Source organism: Miniopterus natalensis, chromosome 7 (genome assembly GCF_054644295.1).
Source record: "Miniopterus natalensis isolate mMinNat1 chromosome 7, mMinNat1.hap1, whole genome shotgun sequence".
NCBI classification, from domain to species: domain Eukaryota; kingdom Metazoa; phylum Chordata; class Mammalia; order Chiroptera; family Miniopteridae; genus Miniopterus; species Miniopterus natalensis.
In genome coordinates, this window is record NC_142087.1 from 18,527,692 (window position 1) to 18,553,018 (window position 25,327).

General features: G+C 43.2%; 1 protein-coding gene across 3 annotated transcripts in view; it reads left to right on the forward strand.

Moving 5' to 3' along the window:
• The first annotated feature begins 381 nt into the window (after positions 1-381).
• SHLD1 (shieldin complex subunit 1) overlaps positions 382-25,327 on the forward strand; it is a 56,795-nt gene continuing 31,849 nt past the window's right edge. For 2 of the 3 annotated variants that reach the window (XM_016212048.2, XM_016212049.2), the window contains exons 1-2: positions 382-411; positions 6,204-6,385. In XM_016212048.2, coding sequence (XP_016067534.2) covers positions 6,208-6,385 — 178 coding nt within the window. In that variant the 5' untranslated portion in view covers positions 382-411; positions 6,204-6,207. Of the gene's footprint in view, positions 412-3,633; positions 3,706-6,203; positions 6,386-25,327 lie in introns of those variants that run through there. The other variant, XM_087818859.1, reaches the window with a different exon arrangement.

The following is a 25,327-nucleotide window of genomic DNA, read 5'->3' on the forward strand; positions in this document are numbered from 1 at the left end:
TATGCCTCTTGCACCTGCCCCCCCTCCCTTCCTCTCTAGGCATGTCCTTGGTGAGAATTTAAAAAAAAAAAAAAAGTTAAAATATTTTCATTCTTTTTGTTAATTTCTCTCCACTTTTTAAGGTTTTTAACGTATTCACATTTTAAAAAATTTTTAAATAGTTTTCCTGTTCCCTTCAGGGTCCACCAAATCCATTTTATCAATAAACCTCTCTAGAAATTGCCCAAACTAGCCACCTGCCTGCGGAAAGCTTGGGCAAATGCCCTTAACCAAGATGGCCGCAGCTACCTTCCGTGGCCCCTGCTTGCCCTCAGCAAAGATGGTTCTAATGGCTTCCTTTGAAACTCGCTCTTCCCTGAACAAACATGGCGCCTCCACTTCCGTATTCCAGCGTGCTGCCGCTGCGGGAGGGTGAGTGTAACTGGCGAGGTTGGGGGCAGGTTGTCTGTGGATTCAGGAGCGCCTGGGGACCGGGCGCAGAGAGGGGTTCCCCGCAGTGTTTCAGATGGTTCTCTCACAGTTGGGAAGCTATGGCCGCTTCTCCTGGCGCACTTCCAGTTCCCCGCCATCTGCCCCTCCTCCGCCCCGGCCTTCGGCCTCTGCCGCTTCAGCAGCCTTGGCTCCCCCAGCTCGCGGGCGGGCTATCTGGGTGAGCTTAGGCCCTTCTCCTTTTTTAAAAAAAACCCAGCTTTGTTGAGATATAACTTACATAAAATAAAATTCCCCTTTTTAAAGGCCTGGTGACATGTGGCTTTTTAAAGGTTTGGTGACATGTGGCTATAGAAACGTTCTATAAGAGTTTATGAAGAGTTAGAAGAGTTAATTATTTGAGCCTGTCTTTTTATTTTTATCACTAGCTTTTTTAAAAGTAATGCTTTCAAAATTTGTCCTTGGAGCATGTGTCAGAATTTCATTCCTTTCCTGCTGGAAAATATTCCATGTCTGCATCTACCAAATTTTATTTACCCACTGGTTAGTTGATGGAGGTGTGGGTTGTTTCCACGTTTTGTCTGTTGTGAGGAAGGCCGCAGTGAACCCTTCTGAAGGTTGGTGTGAACACGTGTTTTTATTTCTTGAGCGCGGACCTGCGAGTAGGAGGAATTGCCTGGAGGGAGCGCAGCTCCGCTTATCCTCTGAGACACTGCCAAGCTGTTTTCCAAAGTGCATGCACCGTTTTCCTTTTGTGTGTGAATATCCGTTTATCCCAGCGTTGAAAAGACAGCCCCTTCCAGGAGGCCTGCCTGGGCACCCTGTGGAAGGCCAGCCGGCGAAGAGACGCTTTCCCACGGCAGACACACAGGTGGCTGCAGACGCAGGAAAAGATGCCAGCTTCACTGATTACAGGGAGATGCAAATCAAAACCACAGTTAGATATTAGCTCATACCTGTCAGCAAGGCTGTTATCAAAAGGACAATAAATAGCAAGTGTCGGTGAGGATGTGGAGGAAAGGGGATCCTCGTGCGCTGTCGGTGGGAACGCAAAGTGGTGTAGCCCCTGTGGAAGACAGTACCGAGGGTCCTCAAAAAATCGGCGATTCAGCAATTCCACTTCTGGGTATTTATCCGAAGAAAACAAAAACACTAATGAAAAAAGATAAACCCTATGTTTATGGAAGCATTATTTACAATTGCCAAGATACAAAAGCAACCTAAGTGTCCATCGATAGATAAGTGGATAAATAACATGTGGTATGTATATAGAAGGGACTATGACTCAGCCATAAAAAAATGAAATTTTGCCATGAGTGTCAACATGGATGGACTTAGAGGGCATTATGCTAAGTGAAGTAAGTCAGAGAAAGACAAACATCATATGATTTCACTTATATGTGGAATCTAAAAAATCAAAACAAGACAGAAATAGACTCATAGGTACAGAGAACAAACTGATGGCTGCCAAAGGTGAGGGGGGTGGGAGGATTGGAAAAATAGGTGAAATGGATTAATAGATACAAACTTTCAGTTATAAAATAAATAAGTCACCAGGATGTAATGCAAAGCATAGAGAATATAGTCAATAATATTGTAATTACTTTGTATGGTAACATGATTATAACACTTATTGTGGGGATCATTTCATAAGATATATAAATATTGAATCATTGTGTTGTACACCTGAAATGAATATAATATTGTATATCAACTATACTTCAATTTTTTTTTTAGGAGTTTTAAAAAATATATTTTTATTGATTTCAGAGAGAGGAAAGGAGAGGGAGAGAGAGTGATAGAAACATCAATGATAAGAGAGTCATTGATCGGCTGCCTCCTGCATGCCCCCTACTGGGGATCAAGCCCAAAACCCGTGCATGTACCCTGACTAGGACTCGAACCAAGATCTCCTGGATCCTAGGTCAATGCTCAACTGTTGAGCCACTCCTGGCAGGGCTACTATACTTCAATTTTAAAAACAGAGAGTCAATTGACCGTAAACGTAAGATTTTACATCTAGACTCTCAATTCATCTAGACTCTCAATTCTGTTCCATTGATCTATATGTCCAATCTTTTGCCAATACTACACAGTTTTGATTTTTCTGGCTTTGCAGTAAGTTTTGAAATTGAAAAGTATGAGTCTTCCAACTTTGTTTTTCTTTTTCAAAATTGTTTTGGCCATTCTGGGTCTTGTATTTCCACATGAATTTATGAAACAGTTTTGACAAATGTCTGCCAAAAAAAAAAAAAAAAGTAATTGAGATTTGGTAAGAATTGCATTGATCTTTAGATCAATTTAGACAATAAAATATTAAGTCTTCTATTCCATGAACATAGGATGTCTTTCCATTCATGTAGAGTTTTAGTTTCTTTCAACATTTATTTTGTAGTTTTCAGTGTATGTGCTTTACACATTTTTATTAAGTATATTTCTAAATATTTTATTTTTTGATGCTATTGTAAATGGAATTGTGTCCTTTTAATTTCAATTTAATTATTTATTGCTAATGTGTATAAATATATGAGTTCTGCAGCTCAACCTCCATCTCCAAGTGGACTTCCTTGAAGCTCAGTCCAAGGCTCTCTCCTCACACATATATTTATGTGTGTGTATATGTATATACACATTTTTAGAACCATTTGAGAGTATGTTTTAAACATCATGTCCCCCTACCAATATATATTTGAGGAGCATTTCCAAAGAATAAGGACATTCCCTTATGAACCAGGTTTTGTTGAAAAATGGGAGCAATTTGGACATGTTGAAAAATCTAAGTGACAGTCCAGTGGAACAAAATCTAGAGGAGAGATTGTTGTCACTAAAGGCTATGGGCAGATCCAAAGAGTGGCATCTAAGGCCCAGGTTGGCCACTTATAATTCAAGCTTTTTTAAGAGAGGAAAATATGCATTTCTGGAGAAGGAAGTTGAACCACATATCAAAAGTTTTGGGGCAGCCAGGCCAGAGTGGCTCAGTTGGTTAAACGTCATCCTGTGCACCGAGGAGTTGCCAGGTCAATTCCCAGTCAGGGCACATACCTAGGTTGCGGGTTTGGTCCTCTGTTGGGGCACATGCAAAAGTCAACCAATAGATGTTTCTCGTTCACATTGATTTTTTTCTCTCTCCCTTCCTCTCTCTAAGCATGTCCTTGGTTGAAGATTTAAAAAAAAGAAGTGTAGAGGCAAAAGATAATCATTGTATTCTGCTTGCCAGCCTACATGGTTTCAGACCATAAGAAGAAGCATCTCATCTGTCCCTGTTACTTGCTTTGTGTAGGCATTTTTTTCTTTATTTGTTCAAATGCCTAGTTTGGAATGTATTTGACATTTAATATAAGTGATTCTAAAAGAAAAGCTAGATATCACATCAATGCACTATTTGTTTTCAAAAAGGATTTCTTTCGTTTCATGTTGCTAATGACACCTTTACTTGATGGTTGACTTCAAGGCGCCTTTGCAGGCAGGCAGGCAGGCAGGCTATGCCATGTCATTCATTGACCTGTTTGTTCCCTTTCTGAAGACTCCAGAACAGTGTTTGGTAACATGAGAGAAGGAGGAGCCACCAATAGCTTGGAGCAGAGGTGTTTGCTGAAACTGCAGGCTTGGTTGGCTAATGTAGCACATGTGAAAAGACAGGACGTTCTTGCTTCTTTGGGAACATTCACCACTCCACTCCTTTCAGAAACAATCAGCTGATGTCTTAGCTCTCTCTCTGCCAGAGCAAATGCTCATAAGAGCATGTGACTTGATGTCCTCAAACAAGAAGGATCTTGCCAGGTCTCTGTTGATTTGTTTTCACCTACCTCCTATCTGTGCCTACTTAGGTCACAGTGTGGAGGCTGTGCAGACGTAGGAGACTGGGAGGTCTTGGTCTGAGTTCATCCTAGCTTGGAACTTTCTAGATGGGTTTCCTTGGGCAAGTTACTTTACTTGTGTCTGGGTCTGACTGACTGTGAATGAGGGTAATTGTTGGATGATCTGCTTCATAGAGCTGTTGCAGATAAACAGCACAATGCCTAGCAAGCAGCAAGCACTTGATAAACGTAAACTACTCTTACTATTGTACTGTGCATGTTATCCTGAAATTCTTCTTTCATTCTAGCATACATCTTTGAGATCTTTCAAGTTCTGACTCATTTTAACAGTTGCATAATATTCCATAACTTGGAATACTGCCTCCTCCCAAACCCATTCCTTCTCCTATCTTCTCTAACTCAGTTGATAATACAACCCAGGTGCCACTCCTCATTGACTCTCTGTTTGTCTTTAGCTCCTTTAGCTATTCAGCTATTAAGTTCTACTCTCAGTTTACTTCCTAAATATGTTCTTAATCTGTCCCCTGCTCCTGACCGATAGTGCCCTGTCCTTGTTCACATGCTCTTCTTCTCTCACCAGGACCACTGCAGGTGAATGAATTCCTGTTGTTTTTGAGATTGCCTGCCACTGGGTGTAGGCCCTGCAAGTCCACCTGCTCCAAAGCTGCCATATCTGCAGATCTGACCATGTGACTCCTCTGCATGGTGCATCGTGGCCCATGGCAGTCATGACGCATGATGCTGTTCATAATAAAATTTATTGATGACAACAACTTATGAGGCAGAGAGTAGCAGAGGATCCAAGATCTCCCCAGGCCCATAGTTATTTTACAGAGAGGTGGGCAGGGTTGGATGCACTGCAAAGAGCCCCCATGAGAGAACCTGGCCCACAGGTGGATATAGACCTAGGAGGGGTAAGGAACAACTCATTTTTAAAAAGAACACTGAACCTAATAATCCACTTTCATGGTCCCCAGAGCTCAGGTTGCTGTATATCCAGGTTGCTGAGAGCAGCCAGGCCTTGCTGTCCTTCCCAGCCCTGGCACAGGAAGGGGAGAGGGCCGCAGCTAAGACCACAGGGTTTGTCTCTCCCCGGTCACACAGTGCATGACTGTTCCTTGACTCCCACTTTAAACTCCTGACACCCCATGCCACCCGCTGTTGCCCAGGCTGGTTCTTCTGGTGCCCGTGCTGTCCCTTGGCCGTGGCGTGGCCTGCCTTATGCTTGGGGATTACCTCCTCCAGAAAGCCCGCTGCCCCTTTCTGGGCTCCACTCGGTTTTGTCATTGTATTAACATGGTATGTTTCTGTGTTTGGATCACCCCAAACTGTGAGCAGCTTGAGGGAAAAGCCAGTCACATTCACCTTGGAGCCCCCAGGGCCTGGCCCCTGGCCTGGCCTATCAAATAATTGGAGTGCATGTTTCAGTAGGCCCAAAGGAAAATGCAAATCATCTGAAACCTCACTACTTAGAAATTAAACCACTGAATTAGTTACCAGTGAAACTAATTTGGGAATTTTTCTAGCTATAGATCAGTGTACTTCACACACAGACATCTCACACATGCTATTTTACGTTAAAGAATCTGGATCGAACCCTACCTATTGCTTTTCCATTGGGTATCTCATGAACAGTTTCTCTCCTCATTAAATATTCTCATAGTCCTTGAATGACAGCGCTGCGCAGTAGTTCATCCTATCAGACACACAGCTTATCTTCTAGCTGCAATTATTAATGATTCCTTTCATAATGAGAATAGCTGTTTCTCATGGTGAAGAAAATATGATAAATACTGGGTCTGAAGTGCAGACAAGGCAGGAAAGAGAATATTCTGGTTCTACTGTGCTCCGGCCTGTGCAATTCTGGGACTTCAGTCCTTCCCGCCGTGACTGCCTGTAATGGAGGCTCCTCTGTGCAATGCCTTTGTATTGATCGCTTTATTTTTCCCGTGGCAGGACTATGGCAACTCAGCGAGCCACTCCAGGCAGCCAGTCAGAGGAGAGCAATACTCTGGAGCTGCCGTCGGCTTGTGACATAAGAGATTATGTGCTGCAGGAACCCAGCCAGGAGGCCTGCAGCGAGGCAGTTAGTTCTGCAGAAGCCCTTTCCACCCCTTCCTCCTCTGAGGTGGATCCAGGTAAGGAGCAGAGTTTAACGCAAACATTAAAAAACACACATCCAAACCCTAACAGATACAGGTAGGCAGTAGTTTGTTTCTCTCTCTCTCTGCAGAATGAGTCACTGGCTCAGGTAGAAAAACATCTTATCTGAACAAAACTAGGGAGAGACTTCAAAAGACCGCCTCCCTGAAAAGCTGTTTCCTGGAAGCCTTTTTGTGTGTGTGTCTCAATCCCTTTCTGATCTCCATCCAAATGCGTCAGAGGCAGGGGAACACTTGGTTCAACAGGGAGAGAGTGGAATTGCTTTTTAGTTTTGTTCTCTTAAAACTTCAGAAAATAGCAGTGTGGGCCAGTTACGTGTTATAGGTAATAGTAATAAGTACTCCTCGTGTGATGGATACTCTGGATTTAGGTAACAACTTTTCTACAAGTTTCTCTGACTCAGTTACCCAAAAGTCTGTTATCACATTGTTTGCGGGTAGTTTTCATCGCGCGCTCTACTACCAGTCAACGTAAAACGTATAAATACGTTTCCTGCATACAATGCGTTATTTAAGCTTAACGATAATTCCTTGACGTAGTGCCCATCTCTGGCTGTGAAGCTCCTGTCTTCTCCGTTCATTGCCCAGTTCAGATCTGGAGATCCCCAGGCCTGGATTCAGAGCCTCGCTCTGTTCTTCCAGAGAATTCAGTGTGGGCTCAGTTTTTATTTTTATTGCCTTTTGGAGGAATAATTCATAGAAAAGCAACTGTTATTATTTAGAATTTGGTTGACAGTTCTAAAAACAAGAAGCATGTTGAAATATTTACATCGGAGTATTTATTAATAATATAGACATTTCATGCAAAAAAAGGAGGTTCTCTTAGAAACTCTGATAAAGGTCTAAACATGGGAAGACGCGCTCAAGTGCTAAGACAAACATATTGCATGGTATCGGTGGGTGGTACTGGGTCAGACTGTCTGGCTTGAATTCTGGTTCTGCTTCTTCCTGTGGTTTGACCTTGGGAAAGTCACTTGGCCTCTCTCCTCTGGTTTCTTCACTTGTAAAATGAAGATAATAACACCTCATTGTGGGGAGGGGTAATGAGAATGAATATGTATGAGGCATGGTACCTGGCACGTGGTGGACTCTTGAAAATCCAGCTCTTCCTAACCTCACAGCCCTTGGGCCGCTCAGCCCACTACCACGCTGACCTCCCGCCTCCCACGGACCCTTCGTGCTGCCCAGCCATCGCACTGTTGTCCTAGTGTTCACCCTCCCGCTCTCCTGGATGACTGCTTTGTACCTTCTCCTCTCTTTGCAAACCTCCATTACCTCCTCCTTCAGGCTGTCTCTAATGACCTGATTAGCTGATGACCCGGTGAGCTGATTTTCTGTTTCATCAAGAGACCAGAAGCAATCAGAAGAGAGGGTCCACACACACACCGCACACCCATCAGCTTTCTTTCCTCCTGGATCTGGGGCACTCCTATCCCTGTTTTTTCCTTCGCTTCTGTGCTAGATCCTGTCTTATCTCACCTACTCAAGGTTGTCACTCTGTCAGTCTTCTGTGTCATCAGATCCCCCTTCTACTGGCCATTCTCATGATCATGAAAACATGTTATAATATTTCCCATCTTTAAAAAACTTCCACCCTACACCCCAAATTTTCCTCTAGTTATAATCTTGTTTCTTCTTCCTACAGAAAACCCTCCCAAGTATCATGTACACCTGCTTTCTCCAGTTCCTCTCTTCAGTTCCTCCTGAAACGCTCCAACTTGGCTTCTGTCACCATCACTCCACGGAAATAGCTCTTGTCAAGGTCAGGGATGACTTCCACATTGCTAAGTCCAGTGGGCATTCTTCAAGCTTCATCCTTGCTGTATCAGCAGCACTTACACAGTTGGCCCTTTTCTTCTTGAATTCTTTCCTTACTGGGCTTTCTGGGAAGCAGCCTCTCGTGGTTCTCTTCTTTCTTTACTGTCAATTTGTTCAGTCTCCTTTGCTGATTTCTTCTTGCCTCTCCAGCCTTTTAATGTTGGAGAGCCCCAGGGCTGAGTCATCAGATCTCTTCTCTATTATCACTCACTCCCTGAATGATCTTACTCAGTTTGGGGACCTTAAATGCCCTCAGTACCTTGCTTACTCTCACGTTTCTCTCTCCAGCTTGTATCTCTAGCTTGACACTTAGAACATCTGTATACTTGTCATAATCACTTGGATTTCCATTAGAGTTCTTTGTAAAAAAATAATTTTTTATTTTTTAATTACTCTGATTTCTTAAATTTGACACATCCTAAACCAAATTCCTAATACCTCTACCCCTTCCTCAGCCCCCACCCCCCACCGTGCACATACGCACATCTGTTATTTGAGGGTTTGAGGCTTTCTTATCTCAAGAAAACACTTCCATCCTTCTGTTCATTTAGACAAAAATCTAGGAGTCGCCCTCAACTTCTCTCTTTCTCTTAAACCTCATATCCAGTCCATTGGCAAATCCTGTCACCTCTGCCTTCAGAATAAATCTAGACTCTAGACAGTTTCCACTGCCACCGCTCCGGTCCCAGCCGCTATCATCTGTCTTCCGGATTACTGTTACAGTCTCCTAACTGGATTTTCCATACCTTCCCTTATCTTCCTACAATTCCTTCTCAACACAGCAACCAGAGGATCCTTTTAAAATATAAATCAGATCATGTTAGTCCTTGGTACAAAATCCCTGATGGCTTCTCATCTGACTCAGAGCAAGAGCCAGAGTCCTTAACCCATGCCCTCTGGGCCCTGGGCCTGCAGCCCCTCTGATCTTACCTCCTACCCCCCCCCCCCCCCCCCAGGGCTAGGGCTCTGCCACACCAAGTGTGTCCCTCTCCCCTGAATGCTCACCCTTCTGAGAGGCCCACCCCTGCCTCCTGTGTCTAAGAGCCAGCTCTTGCTGATGTTCCTTCATCGTATCCTTCCCCAGCTTTATTCTTTTTTAAAAAATATGTCTTTATTGATTTCAGAGAGAGGCAGGGAGAGGGAGAGAGAGATAGAAACATCAATGATGACAGTCATCATTGATCAGCTGCCTCCTGCACGCCCCTGACTGGGGATCGAGCCCACAACCCGGGCATGTGCCCTGACCGGGAATCAAACTATTCATAAGTTGCTGCTCAATACTGAGCCATGCCAGCCTGGCCCCAGCTTTATTCTTCACCACAGATCTAGTGCCATCAGCACCCTATATGTTTGATGGTGGCAGCAGGGACCATTGCAAACGCCAGGTTATAAGGCCATGGACCCCGGCTTACACCTAATTTTTGTAAAGGATTCCCCATTTCACCTTGCAGTTGCCTCTGGCTATGGACCTATCACTGACCTGCTTTTTGAAGGGGTTGCCTACACACTTCATTCTATGTCATCTTATGATTGTTCCTCACTTCTGGGCACGTGACCTCCACCACCACCACCTACCAGACTAAGCCTTGTCTGGCCCAGATGCCAGTGACCTTCACCAGGAGTTACACCTAATAGACACTTCTCTGCCCTCATCTGTATGCTCACTGCCACATTACTCTTCATGCCCTGGCAGAGGACATTGGTGGCAGGGAATGTGAGACTTAAGAGCACTTTCTAAGAAACTAAGGGTATTAGTCAGAAAAAGCTCAGAAACCTTAGTCATTTGTCATTTCAGTCTAGGTACCCAAAGGTAGGTGAGGCTGAGCTATATTTGTCTAAGTAAATAGAGCTCAGCTGTCCTTACATGACCAGCTAACCACTTCTCATGACGTCTGATGAAGTAAACAACCTGTCACCTAAGCCAGGCACAGGATTATGCAACTCCCTCCCTCTGCCCGTCCTGCTGAGATAAGACAGAAACCCCGCACCCCAAGAAGGTCTTCCTGAAACACCGTTTCCATCCCATTCCTCTACGTGCCTTAGGGATTTCACTGTCTACTTCCACTCTTCTGACAACTCCAGTCCAAGCTCTTGCGCCTCGTCGTCAGAACTCTGGGTTATCTGGTGTTGGGTATTTGTTCAAAACCTTTAGCAGCCATTTCAGCAGCACTGCAATATTGTAACAAATGACAAGGCTGCCCTGGTGCGCACCAGCTGAGTAGGGGACCCTGCTGGTGTCTACTCATTAACACAGGCCTGCCACTCCTGTTGGGCCTGTTTTTATGCTGAGTCAGACCTTAATGCCACAGCCAAGCTGCAGTGATCTCCAACTTGAAAAGTGCCCCTTTCTCCCTGGTTCACTCCAGTCCACTCCAGAGCCTGCTGAATTGAATCCATCAATTAGTCCTAAGTACATAGTTGTTGATAAACTTGAACTCCCCGCCTCTAAGATACTTGTTTCCTTTCTCTTTTGTTACCGGACCCAGGGAAAGCATAGAGTAAACAGAATGGAAGACTCGAGTGAAATGTTAAATGGCCCCTTGGATGAACCTCTCGAAAGCCGCGTCACAAAGGCTTCCTGTTGGCGCGGTCCTGCGTGCATAATGACAGCTTGATAAACTCTGGGTGGCGCACGTGGCATATCTCATCAGGGCCTTCTGAAACCTTTGTCCTGGAGAGCACTCAAGTCCTTGGATTTTGTACCCAAGGACTAGCATGAGCACATTCTAACAGGACAAAGAGTTTCTCTGGAGTTGTCCTTAGACCATACAATACAAGATGGAAAATCTCAGGCCTTTCCTCAAACTTGAACTTCTGAGGTCAGTTGCTAGAAAAATTGGTTGAACGTATACAGCAAGTTGAATGTTAAACACAGTAAGTCTTTGATGACTGAAGGCTGTAGGCAATAGGCTAGACCAGGCTGTACTCTTAGGTAAACAGTGTGCTAGTGTCCTCTTACTTTCTGCTGGAATCTGTCAACACCCCAACCTTCAAAGGCCATCTGTATGACCTGTGCATGTAGGCATTTCATCCAGGAAATTTGGTATTTAAGAGCAGAATGAATATGTCATATTTTCTTTTCGTGATCATTTTCATAAGAAATGATAAGCTCTTAAATCCAAAATCTCAAAAGAGAATTTATACAGTTCTGGATAAGTGTTGCTGTCATTTTAAATAAGGGTCAGGCTATATTGTAGACAAGGAAATAATGTTAAAGACATTTCCTTTTTTTTTTAGAAGAAGGAGAAGAAAAAGGAAACAGTTTAATAAAAATATATTTATTTCTATGAGCATTCGAAATCGAAGTATTTGCAGTAAGAAACCTTTAAAATAAAGATTTTAAAATACAGTGTGGTAAACGAAGTAATACATATAGTAAATAAAAACTTGGATAATAAAAGTACAACGAAAATACTTAATTATAAAATGCCCTAAGTTATATCTTAAATAATAATTTCATTTACTTCTCCTGATATTTTTTAGCATTAGAAATAAATTTTAAGATAAGAAAGGGAAAAAGACTCAGAGGAAAGAAAAGAAAGTGAGTTAAAATAGGTAGAAAGTTGTTCATTTGAATAATATTTTTAAGTGCTTCTTTGAAGATACAGAATAAATTTGTGAATGCGCATGCTAGGCAAGCCCTTCAAAAGGATACCTCCTCATTTCAATGGGCTAATTCCCTTTAATGAAAAGAGTAATGCTAAGTTTCAGGTATAGAGATTAACTTTTTCTCCTCAGGTTTTAGTGACTTTTAAAAATATGGATAAATTTAAAAGTGAAATAAAATGGGGAAAAACCCCTCATAAAACAGGCAATTTTCATATTAAAGTTTCTTTTTACATTGAATTACAAGACATTTTTTAATAGGTACATTAAATGATATACAACCTAATGGCTAATGAGCCAGCGCCCTCTAAACAGGACCTAAGATCCCGAGGAAGGGAAAGGAGATTAACGGCCCAAGTCTCCGAGAAATCATAAAACAAAATCTGGTACTTCGGATCACATATCAGGGTAATGGGGTTTTTGGTTTGTTTTGATTTTTGGAAAGTCTGAGTATTTTGCATTTCAGTGCATCTCTGCATTTGTTACCACTTGCTGAACTGAGTTTAGGTAGATTCAGCCATCTAGACTTAATTTTCAGGTCCAAAATGGGATTTTGAACTTGCTACTGTTAGAAGTCAGCAGTGTGTCCTAATTGTGAGGCCCAAGTTGTGACGGATAAGCCATAAGTGTATATGACTAAGGGCCACAGAGTTTGTGGATGGCATAGCTTCTGGGCCAGTGGTTTTCAAACTGTCCTTCAGGCAGCCCTTTTGGGGCCACAGGGTTGGGATCGGGAGGAAGTCGTGAATTTATGGGGGCCCTGGACCCTCTCTCCTCTGTTGCTTGTCCAGGTCAGTTTATTTACTGCGTGGGCTTCCAGATAAGCATTTCATTGGAAGAAAGTGTGTCAGGGCCAAAAAGAGTTTGAAAACCACCAGGCTCACCTAGTTGTCTCATTTTCTGCAAGGGAAAGCTGAACCCCAAAATAATGAAGAAAATCACCAAGGTCACAGAAAAACCTCCAATTTCCTAGGTGACCCTCTGTATAGACTACTCCTAACTGTGACTTTTCTGTCCCTTTTAAAAAAAATAAACATATATATAGTTCTCTATTTTAGGCTGCTAAATTGTAGATAATAGTAAACAGTCCTATCAGAGATGATAATAGTTTAAGAGTAGAATTATTTTAAAGACTTGAGAATGCTATTTGCCATCTGTGACCTCTCATCATGCCTCACTCTTGAGTTTCAAAGACATGTGCTGGGGGAGAAGAGACTTGTTTACTTCTGTGTACTTTGCCTGCAGTCACAGTTTTAAACAGAATTCCCAGCTGAGTTGCAAAGCAGGCTGTGTTCCTGTTGAGAACCACACCTACAGGCATTTATCTTTCCAGTCCAGGTGTGTAGCGGTGCCCACATGGTCTGAGCCGATAGCTCTCCTCAAGGACTGCCCGTAGTGAACATTCATTCATGACTTGGCACTCAGCTGTGTTTTCCTAAAATATGAGCAAACAGCTTGATTAAAATAGTTAAATAGTTAAATCAGTCACTGTTACATATTTATAGGACAAATAAGACTATGCACAATTGAGAGAAGACAGAAAGATGAATAGTTTGGCATTTATTGTGCACTTACAGGCATTGTGCTATGCATTTTATATGCACTGTTCCTTCTGATCTCACATCTGCCCCCAAGAAATAAATACTATTATAATGGCCATGTTATCTATGAGGAAATAGAGCTTTGGAGGTTACATATTAATACGTTACCCAAAGAATGGGGGAAAGTTGAGACTCAAATCTGGGTCAGGCTGACTTCAAGGGCAGAACTTGAAAGAAACGCAAACATCCAGGAATGAGTACGTACTGAGTAGTATTAAGTCTTAAATATTTAGAGTTCCCTCCTTCAGTCTCCGCCAGCTTCTTTCTGCTAACGCAGAATACCTTCAGGAGTGACCAGGGCTCAGGTTCACTTGACCAGTGTTGTGTCCACTGCCCACTGTGTTTCCCTTTCAATCTCTCCTCTTCCCATCTTGAAGCTCTAACTACCTGCAGACTGATCGGAGAGAAGGCACTGCCTTCTCAGTTACATTTTTCACACCAGGCAAGATCCACCTTCTTATGTTAAAACCAGGGGGGGGGGGGGGGAGGGGGAAACAAGTCAGGAATTTTAACTCTGTTTGCTGCAGTGAATGAAACCCTTGATAACTTTTTCTATCCAGAAGAAATGTTCTCGTCTGACCTGGGAACTCTTCTTATTCTTGGCTCTTTGCCTTTGAAGTTGTAAATCATGCTTTCTGTCTGCTGAGTGGCTGCCCTTTACAGACCAGCAAGCCCCCTGAAGTTTTTGATGGAGCTGGGTTTCGCTAACATGTTTGATGTTAGCAAAACTCAGCTTATTGAAGCATAACTTTTAAGGGTAAATGCTTTTCATTCATTCCTGTCTGCCTGTCAGAGTTCGTGTTTTGTTCTCTGCTTTGTCTAATCACAGTGCCTGCAGCTGCTTCAGTCTAAACTAGACCCTCATATGTGAGTAGAGAATAGTGCCTGATACATAGTAGGTGCTCAGCAAAGGCTGGTTGAATGAATAAATGAAAAGCACTCATGTAAGTGAAATTTGATAGGATTTAAAAAGAGATATAAAGTATCACCTTGATTACCAGTTTATAACTTTACGTATTTAAGCTGTGATGGATCTTATGTGTATTATAGGACGAGATAGTTTCTAGGTTAAATAGAATACACTCTTACATAAACCCTGCAGATTTGTTCAGCTCATCGGGAGCCTTCAAACTAGCCTAAACTGGTTTCTCTAAAGCCCCCACTTTAATAAAAAATAAAAATAAAAAACCAACAGAGAAATGAACATCTGTGAGGAGATAAAATGCTACTGAGTGGAAAATTATCGCTACATTTCTCCATTGTGAAGAAAGCATGTTCCTAGTGGAGATGCTTCCTTAATTTATTTATTCAGCAGATATTTCTCTAATTACAGTGTGAGTTTATGGCTGTGAGGATGCCCATAAAGACTGTTGTTATTTTTTTAAAGCAATGTTCTTAAGAAAATTGTATTCCTATCACATTGTATAGCATATGAGTTTTTGTCTGCTTACAAAATAATGCAATTGAGTGGAACATTTAAATAAATTTTAAAAACAAACAAGCAAAGAGACTGAGTCCCATTTATTTACAATATATTTAGTAGTTATGTCCAGAATTTTCTTTACAAAGAACTCTTGGAAAATGCAAGGGAATATTAGGCACAGTATAAGTTTAAAAATGAAGAAGTTACTGATGGGCCAATGACATTTTAGAAGTAGAGTTTGGGGCAGAATGAGTTAAAATAATACCCCATGTTTTTAGGCAGTAATACCTAAGTAGCTGCTCTGGGTCTGAGATGTGCCTGGCGAGCTCTTGCTATGGGGCAGAGTTTGGGTCTACTGCCCTCTAGTGGCTACTTTTCTACATAGTCTTGAGCCCTACCAAGAAAAAGAATTTAAATGTACTAGGTATCTTAAGCCTTTGAAATTTATTCTTTGCAGAGTTTTGCACCTACAAGGGATCAGACTTAAAATTGTTAGAGATTATTTTACTCTTTTGAAATCTGAGACACTAACTTGTCTTAAGGCTGGCAATGTTAGGTCTAGTTATTGTACATGCATTCTGTAACCTGAGGACACCTTTTCATTTATCTTGCTAGATTGATTGCTGGCTAGCATGCAGACATAAAGAATGATGTCTGGTTTTTCTCTGCACATGTGCCAAGTAAAAGTTGTGCACTTTTTTTAAAAAAAAAACACAAAGATAAGACCAAAGCATTTAAACTTGCTTTATCTGATAAAATTATAGTAGCTTTAAAGGTTAATGAAATTTTTAAAATCTTTTGGGATTTCTAATCTGACAAGATGGAGTAGCTGAAATTCTCCCTGCTTCTCTCTGCTAAGTACAACTGGAAACCCTGGAAACACAAGAGGCAGCCAAAGAAGAACGTTTTGCAGGGGTAAGAAGATGAATTGGTTTGGAGCCTTAGGACTGAAGGAACAACACCGATAGAGTAAGGTGACCAGGACCTCAGGCATCCTGACCTGAAGCCTAGCAATGAGGAGGGCCCAGGGAGGAGTCACTTCTTCCCGGGATCGACTTGTTGCCGGCCCAGCATCACCAGGCTAATTCATAGCCCAGAAAGAGGGAATTGATAGGAGACCCATAATAGTAAGTGGCCACAGGACATGGCCTGAGACTTCTATTCCTGCTAAGCCTGACTTGGGCAACCAGGAGGTACAAGTGAGGGGATTCTGCCAATGCATGTACAGTGACCTGGCCTGGGAGCTGCCTTTGTCCCCATGGGCCTGAGACTGCCCTCCTCCCACTCACATTCTCTGGGGCACCAGGTAAGCAGCTGGGGGCACTGAAAAGGAGATCCCACCGAAATAAGCAGCCCAGCTTAGGAAGCCTCCGCCCCAACCACAAGACACCCATGGGCCAGGCCAGTCTTCGAGCAGCCCCAGCAGGGACCTGTGGGAGCCTTAGCAGTACCAAACCACGGAAACCAAAATAAACAGCGAAGGCTCTGAAAATTATACCATCATTGGAACCACAGCCCACAAAAGTAGGCCACAGCCTGCATGCCAAACCAAAACAGTGTGTTTGTGTGCTCAAGTAAAGGACCAAAACTCTCCAAACATAATATTCTCTAAATGTAATAGACAAAATGCTCAGGATACAGCCAGAGATCACCTATCTTGACACCAAGAACTGAAAATCAGAACTCGAATGAAAAAGCAGTCACAGACACCAACTCGATGACTCAAATGTTGGAAATTAGACAAGGATTCTAAAGCGACTACCATGAAAACGCTCCAACAATCAAATGCAAATTCTCTTGAAACAAACAAAAAAATGGAAAACTTCAGCAAAGAAATACAAGTTATAAAAAGAAGCAAATGGAAATGATAGAATTGAAAAGTCGATAAATTTTTAATTATTCTTCAAGCTAAGTTCCAATAAGAAAAAAATGCCTTATCACATTAAAAATTTTTTATACATATTCTAGTTCGTCCTCAAGAAAAAGGATGAAAGTCACTTTTTCCAAGACTCTTATCAACACTAGTATTATAATTTTTTAAAACTTTGCTAATGATATAGGCAGAAAAAAAGAATTTCTTGTTTCGATTTGCATTTCTCTGACTATAGTGAAAAGATACATTGTGTTTTCTTGGACTTGTTTTTTACTTACACCTACTAGCTTTCTGACCTGGGGCAAGTAGCTACACTTGGCTTTGCCCAGTTCCCTCGTCTGTAGAATGAGGGTGATGACCTTGCCTGCTCCAGGAGGTCCTGAGGATCGAGGGCGGCACCCCGGGTTTAGTACGCTTAGTAAAGGCCAGCTGTCATTACTGCTGCCGCTGTTACAACGAGTACTGCCACCAGGGTTGTTTCTGGACTTCCGCTTCTTTATTGAATCCTTTCAGGAAGAGACCAAGCTTACGAAAGAAAATCGTTGTACAGTTCTGTAGAAGAGGGTGTAAATCTAGCTGTGAGTACAGCTAGTGCTGCAGTTCTCAACGGAAGGTGATTTTGTCCCCCAGGGGATATTTGGCAAGACCTAGAGGTATTTTTGGTTGTCAAAACTGGGGTGGAGGGCAGTGCCACTCGCACCTAGTGGGTGGAGGGGAAAATAATGCCAAACATTCTACAACGCACAGGACAGCCCTTCCCCACAACAAAGACTATTCCATCCTCAAATGCCGATGGTTCTGAGGCTGAGAAACCCTGAGCTACAGCAAAGATTCTTCCCATACTGTCTTGTTAGTTCAGACAGAGCACATTGCTTTTTATACACCAAGACATCATTTGTGCCTTTTATAGATTAAAAAGAAATTTTTTTTAATCCCTATATTTCCAGATTCAAATTATGAGATTTCTCTAAGGGCACTTAAGACTGAATTTCTATTTACTTTTATATTTAAATAATTTAAATGCGTGAATTGGTAAGGTGGCTGGGAGGGCACACATCCCGGCCGCTCCACCTCACACTCTAAGAAATGATGGGGACACAGCAATACAGGTTACATTTTGCTCTGGCTCCCACCTGGCTTGTTTGCCAGCCCTGGCCTTCCCTTATCAAGGTCCCGGGCTTATTCTCACCCTTGGCATTAACCTAATAAGCCCACAGCACTCACAGCTCAAGAGGGACTGTATATGTCAGTAGGCCATTGTGTAGGGGTGGGGAGTGTTGGTGATGGTTCTGTTTTTTAATTGAGGTCACATTGGCTAATGACGTTATGTAAGTTTCAGGCGAACAATACTAGTGTGATATCTGTATATCCCGTTGTCCTCTCACCACCCAAAGTCTAGTTTCCTTCGTCATCTTATCTTTGACCCCCTTTACCTGTTTCCCTCCCCCATCCCCTTTCCTTCTGGTAACCTCCATTCTGATGTCTGTATCTGTGAGATTGTTTTGTTTTGTTAGTTTGTTACTTTTTTGTGTTACATTCTATATATGAGCGATGTATGGTCCTGTCCTCCGCCTGACTTATTTCACTTAGCGTGATACCCTCAAGACCCGGGCCTGTTGTCACTAACGGCACTGTTTCATCTTTGTGCGGCTCTTTCACTAGGACATTCCTGGAGGCCAGACATTTGTTCTTCGCCTTGTTTGATTGCAGATCCCTTGAGAACCTGATAGAAAGAATGAAAACTATCTGGGGGGTGGGGGGGTGTAAATGTAGTGTGTGGTTTCAGGGACCCCTCCCCCAAACTCTAGGCCTGAATTTAACATTTAAAGGAATAAACCACGAATGACAAGAGGCGCTGGCAGCGGGCTTGCTCGTTGGGGGTTGGGCTCCTGTCTCATGCCTCTTCAATCAGAAGGAGAGACTGCCGGCTCCTGCGGCCCGATCCAGTAAACGAATGCAAACCCTCAAGGAGCAAGACAAAGAGAATCCAGCTTCCACTCCTTCTCCCGTGGGTTTCTTACGTGGCTTTAACCTGCAAGCCAGTTTGGTTTGCTCAGTGTCTGCCAAATCCTGTAACCTTTCGCTATCTTAGAGTGATCTGTGACTGTGCAAGTTCATTTCAATTACGACCTAACACCAGGTGTACCCCAGGAATTCCATCGCAGAAGCTGCACTTGCTGGAGGTGTCCGCCAGCCCTTTCTGTCACCTAACCTTGCCTTCCAGTGCCACTTGACATTTTGTGACTGGCACAGAAAGACGTGCTGGTACGTCGGACAGGAACTGGCATTCAGAAGCAGGATCTCATTAGATTTTGCAGGAGATGTTTCCTGTTCATTTGAGAAACTGGATGTGTTCGAAGGCAGGGGTGGAATAGACAGCCCAAGAGCTTCTATATATTCAGACTCCGGGGCGGTTTGCTTACCGAAAAGCAGGCTGTGCTGCCAGTGAATGAAGCCTTTGCCCTGCCCAGGAAATCCTGGTGGAGGCCAGGCAGCAGGAAGCCTGGCAACACCCCATAGCCATCAGCTGAGAGAAAAACAACAGTCCTGCCCCAGATGCCCTTTCCCCCCCCCCAGAAGATAGTGTTGTCTCGACCTAGGAAAGCTGTACCTTAATGCCCATCTCTCGATCTAACACACATGAAGCCATAGTAATATGACTGTGTTTTTATTTCTTTCCTTAATCAGCCGGTTCCCCAATCTCCCATTTGGTTTCTCTAAATTAAGAAATTAGGCCTTTATACAAGTGGTACATTTTTCAATTTCTTAGAAAGGGTAAAAGGTACATTTTTATGGGGTAGACAGCAAAATAGAAATGTAAATGCTTGAACTCTGTTAAATGTGTGGTCAGAAAGAAGTGGGCCCAATGTGGCAGGGCTGACAGTGGCCTGATGACCTCCGTTGAATGGGCAGGAAGTACAGCCTTTTTACTTAGTGTCCTTAGACATGTTAAAGGACTTCTCTGAGCCTCAGTTTTTTCATCTGTTTTATGGGGATAATAATACCTGCCCCATGGAAATGGATACACAATCGGTGTCACAAATGACAGTCTCCACCCCCACACTGATTAAGCATCAGGCTCAAGGGTCTGTACTGTCTAGTTTTATGAATTGTACCTTCTGCTTCCCTATTGAAAATCAGAACATTTATTTGCCTCTTTTCTCCTATCGTATATCAAATACTTGTGAAGGTTACAAAGCACTGATCATTTCCCTGTGGTACTGAGAGGAAGTGGGTTATCTGAGTAAATGCCGTGTCCATTTCCATACTTCCCAGCCAGGCACGCGGTTTTGATAAACTGCTTCCCAAGTGCCGAGAGATTAATCTGGTTTAGGCCTAAAAGAAACCAAATGATTGAATTTTGATGGAAGTGGAACAGAGGCCCACAGTGTTGTCCCAGGAGCTGGAGAGGTTCCTGGCATCTGCTTCTGGCCATGGACAAGTTCAATGTCACCATATCACTGCAGAATGGTGGAGAGTTGGCTTTCCTGACCGTCTTGCCTGCCCGTGGTATGCTGATCAGTTAAGATACCAACATTCCTTGTTCGCAGCCCATGGTTTTATTTCTGTGCACCCAGGGCATGTGAACTCAGTATTTGGGCATGGGGGAAGGTGCAGAGTGGAGGCAGTGATGGCTGCCAGCCCTCTGTCACCACCTTCTCTACTAGAGTGACATGCATTGTATCTTTCCACTGAAAAGACTTGCTTTTAGCACCTGAGAGTGAGTGGCCTTGTAAGCATTGCCTGTAATTTTCTGCCTTAAATTCTCATTGTGTTCATGAACACACTGGCTTAGAAATCACTTGGCTAGCAGCTGAGGGTCAGGACAGTGCCCACAGCGTCTCTGGGAGCCCTGCAGAGCTGTGCGTTTCCTGAGTCGGCCTTTGCCTCGTGTCCCTTGCCTATCCTGGGCTAAGAGCAGCTCTTGGCTACATTTGATTGTGTTTGGATTGTGATTCAAAATTGGAACAGTGCTTTCATTTGTGTGTTTTTTAATCCAGAAATACAGCACAAACTCCTAACTTCTGAAAATATTACCCATCCCAGTTATCCAAAGCAGTTTCATAAGTCACGGAGTCCTATTTCTGTGGAATGTTCCTGATTTGGCAGGTTGCAAAGCCTAGGGTTATTTTAACATTGCTGAAAAAGAAGTATTCCTTAGATATCCTCTTTGAGGACACAGCCTTTCTTTGCTAGGCCTCGGGATTCATGCCCCTAGAATTCACTGGTGATTTCAGGCAGTGAGCTCCAGAGAGTAACCCAAAGTACATCTTTGTTCTTTTTGTAGACTTACCTCAACTAGTTTTGGAGGGAGGTCCCCACTTTGGTATATGGATGATAGTTATGACACTTGTGATAAAGGCATTAGTCACCTTTTTCTTTTAAAAAATAGCTAGAAGGGTATGAAGTGAAACGTAAAAGTTCTGGGTCTCCATAGTGCTTTTCCCTATATTCTTTTTTTTTTTTAGTATATTTTTTATTGATTTCAGAGAGAGGGGGAGAGGGAGAGATAGAAACGTCAACGGTGAGAGAGAGTCATTGATCAGCTACCTCCTGCACCCCCCTGATTGGGGATCGAGCCCGCAACCTGGGCATGTGCCCTGACCCCAGAGTCGAACCGTGATCTCCTGAATCCTAGGTCGGTGCTCAGCCGCTGAGCCACGGCGGCTGGGCAATTCTTATTTATTGCCCTGGCTGGGTGGCTCAGTTGGTTGGGGCGTTGTCCTCTGCACCAGAGGTGGCGGCTTCAATGCCCTGTTGGGCATGTACGGGAGGCAAACGATCGATGTTTCTCTCTCACATTGATGTTTCTCTCTCTCTCTCCCTTCCTCTCTCTCTAAAAATCAATAAAAACATGTTCTCAGGTGGGGATTAAATATTAGATAATATTTATGATGAAGCCTAATGATTAAGTAACAAAAGGTTTTCTTTAAAATGTGCAAGAAATATTTACACGTGGTGGAAGTGTTATAAAAGTCAGTTTAAGTTAGGTTAATCTTGTTATTTGCTAAGAATTAATGAATGGTAAAATATGAGTTTTAGAGCATCAAATTTATACACCATGAAGGAATTTACGGGGGTGGCGTTTTTAATGAGTTGCCATAGCCGCAGATACAGAGCTGTGGCACATACATCATTAGAATGTACTTCCAGAGGTGGAACTGAAAAGAATAATTTCTCATAAGAGGAGGTGAGAAATGTTGAGGGTGGATTTTTCTTTCTAAAACTGTTCATAAGTGATTAAATGACAGCTTTTAAAAAGTCACTAAAGAACTAGATTCCAACTAAACAGTAGAAAGTATCTAAACGTACATGTTTGCACAAAATCAGACAACTCATTTTAATTCCATGAAATGAATAATTACTGTTTAGAGTAAATCTTGATAGCATTACTAGATGTGGCTCTCTTTAAATAGATCCATACAATTAGATTCATTTGCTCTGAGTACACAGCTAAATCTCTGTTTCCCTTTATGGGCACATCCCTGTAGCCATGTGTCTGATTAGCAGCATCCGTGTAGGAAAAAGCTGTCTGTCTCCCCCTGGCCAGTGTGGCTTAGTTGGTTGAGCACTGTCCCATGCACCCAGAGGTCGCTGGTTCAATTCCTGGTCAGTGCACATGTCCAGGTTGCTGGCTCGATCCCCAGTAGGGAGCATGCAGGAGGCAGCCGATCAGTGTTTCTCTTTCATTGATGTTTCTCTCTCTCTCCTTCCCTCTTCCTCTTTCTCTCTAAGCTCAATAAAAGCATAATTTAAAAAAAATTTTTTTTTTAAAAAGGCTGTCTGTCTCACCTAAGGCGGGCTCCAGTGTCACAGCCCAGCTCACTCCTGAGGGGACTGCCATCCTACCACCAAAAAAGGCCCAAAGCAGTTGGCCCCGGCAGCGCCTGCTCCAGCCCAGGACAAGTTTTCTTCTAACTCCTTTTATCTTATATAACAATTGCCCCCACCCTTCCTCATTTGTGTAGATAACTCGAGTATTTACCCTACCAGCGGTTCTCAACCAGGGATGAATTTGTCCCCTATGGGACATCTGACAATGTTGGAGACATTTTTGACTGTCACAGCTGTGGATATGCTATTGGCACCAAGGAGGCAGAGGCCAGGCATGCCACTAAGCATCCTACAATGCACAGAACAGCCCCTCTTTGCCCTGTGCCAATTTCTGGAACTCTTTCTCTGTGTTGCCTCCTCACTCCAGGGCCCTGCCTCGCAAATTCCAGGCACCTCCAGCTCCAGTCTCTGTCTCCTTGGTGAGGAGGCAGCTGTGCTCTGCTTGGATTCCCCCTCCTTGCCCTGTGGGCCAGAAAGTACCTCTAGGCAGAAAGTTGGGCCAATCATAGACATCTTACTCTTTCTCTTCTCCCGGAGATCAAAGTCCTATACCACCTGTGTCCAACATCTGAAAACACTTGTTCCATACATTTTGCCCGGTTTTCTAGTTGTTCATAACAGAAGGGCCAGTCTGGCACCAGTTACTTTGTCATTGCCAAGAGGCTATTTACTCAGATTTTTTCCCCTCAATATATTTTTGTAGTAAGTAAAGGCAGGGATCCTGTCCCCACTTTATAGGTTAGATGACAGAGTTTCCAAGAGTGTGTAAGAGGCTTGAAATCACAAAGTGAGTTGGTAGGATGCCAGATCACATCATCTGGCCCTTGCCTCATTAAACCAGATCCCACCTGCAGACCTCAGCACACCAGTGGGTGTTACTGGTGACCACTGGCAGAGACAAAAGCAGTGGAGCGAAAGAGAAGACAGTAGAAATGGTGGTAGAAGAAGGGCTAGGGGAAAGCTCTATAGCTGGGAGAGGAATTTGGGACCCCAAGAGTTGCATCAGAGCCTGTGATGCATTATCTTCATTCTCAACCTAAGGAGAAATGATTATCCTTATTTTACAGGTCAGGAAACTGAGGCTCCAAGAGGCAAAGCTACCTGCCCAGAGAAATAGCTCATATGCAGCAGTGCTGAGATCTGACCTAGATCTGCACAGAGCTTATGCTCTTTCATTATGGTTTCCCATCAGGGGTTGCCTCTTCCTGGCTCATTTTTGTTGACTTGCCTAATATTTTCCCCATCTCATTCCACCCCTTCAGGGGCACCATTTATTTTCTTCTGACTTTAAAACCAATACATGCTAATTGTAGGGGAATTTGAAAATACAGAACATTAGAAGGAAAAAAATCACCTATACTCTTACCCCTCTGTGTTATTTTCAGTCCCAAACTTTGCTTATTAACTGTAATGCTCACCTTTATAACTGCTTTGCCTTCATCACATATAAGTACTCAGTGAATGCTTATTAATTTCAGGCACCATAGGAACTACATAGAATATTTAAAACATCACATAACTGACTAAGACAGTTACACCTTTGTGTTTATGCCTAAAGAACTACTGGATTCCAGTGGATACACAATGAGGACTTGATAGTCTTTCTAAGAGCATCAGGCATATGCCAAGTAAAGTTTCATGGCCCTTACAGCTCCTTGCACCATTGCTATATCCATAGGCGCTTGACAGATACCCTTTGATTGACTGAGAGACCTTCAGAGATGGAAAGTAAATCCAATGCATTTTCAAATATTCCCTGAGCACCTACTATGTGCCAGGCACTGTGCTAGCTCCTGGGATGAGGTGTGAGCTAGATGTGGTCTCTGCCCTTTTGGAATTGACCATCAGTGATAGAAAACCCTAGAAACTGGCCTCTGAAATGCTCAAATTAGAAGACATTCTCCCTCAGTGATTTTTTTTTTTTAATCCTCACTAGAGGATACTTTTTCCATTTCGTTTTCAGAGAGTGGAAGGGAGAGAGAGAGAGAGAAACATCGATGTGAGAGACACATTGATTGGTTGCCTCCCACACCCACCCCTACGAGAGCCAGGGATGGAGCCTGCAACCGAGGTACGTGCCCTTGGCTGGAATCGAACCTGGGGCCCTTCGGTCCGCGGGCCAACACTCCAACCATCGAGCCAAACCGGCCAGGGCCCACAGTGATATTTTTATCATTAGGAGGTTTAAAAAGAATAGTTGTGAAAGCCCAGGTAGTGTTCCTAAAATAAAGAAGGGAAAATGATACTTGAGGCTGATGTTAGACGATAGCTTGGCCAGCTGCCATGCTCTCACGGGGAAAGGTTTTATCTGTCTCCTTTGGTCTCGTCTTCTTTTCATCTCCAGGTTTGATGTCTAGGCTTTAGCTTGGGCCTTTGATTTACAGTGTTCTGGAGAAAGAGGCCATGGATGACAAAGCCAGCCAGGCCGTACCTAAGAGCCTGACGTGTTGTCCTAGATCCAGACACAGAGGATTTCAGCAGATTGCGCAGGGAGAACCTGCTGAGAAGGCAGCTCCCCCACAGCCCTGTAAAATAAAGAGTTTCCCAATTCTTCTTTGAAATACACAGTTTGCCTGGGTATTAAATGTCATGACAGCAATCTGTAGTCCTTTGAAAAACCTTCTACCACCTCAGTTTAATCAACTGAGAAAATAAGAGTATGGATCCAGCAATTATAAATATATTAAATAAAGGACTTTAAAATTATGTGGAAGTCTGTGGCCAACATTTTTTAAACTTTAAAATATAGTTTGGTAAACACT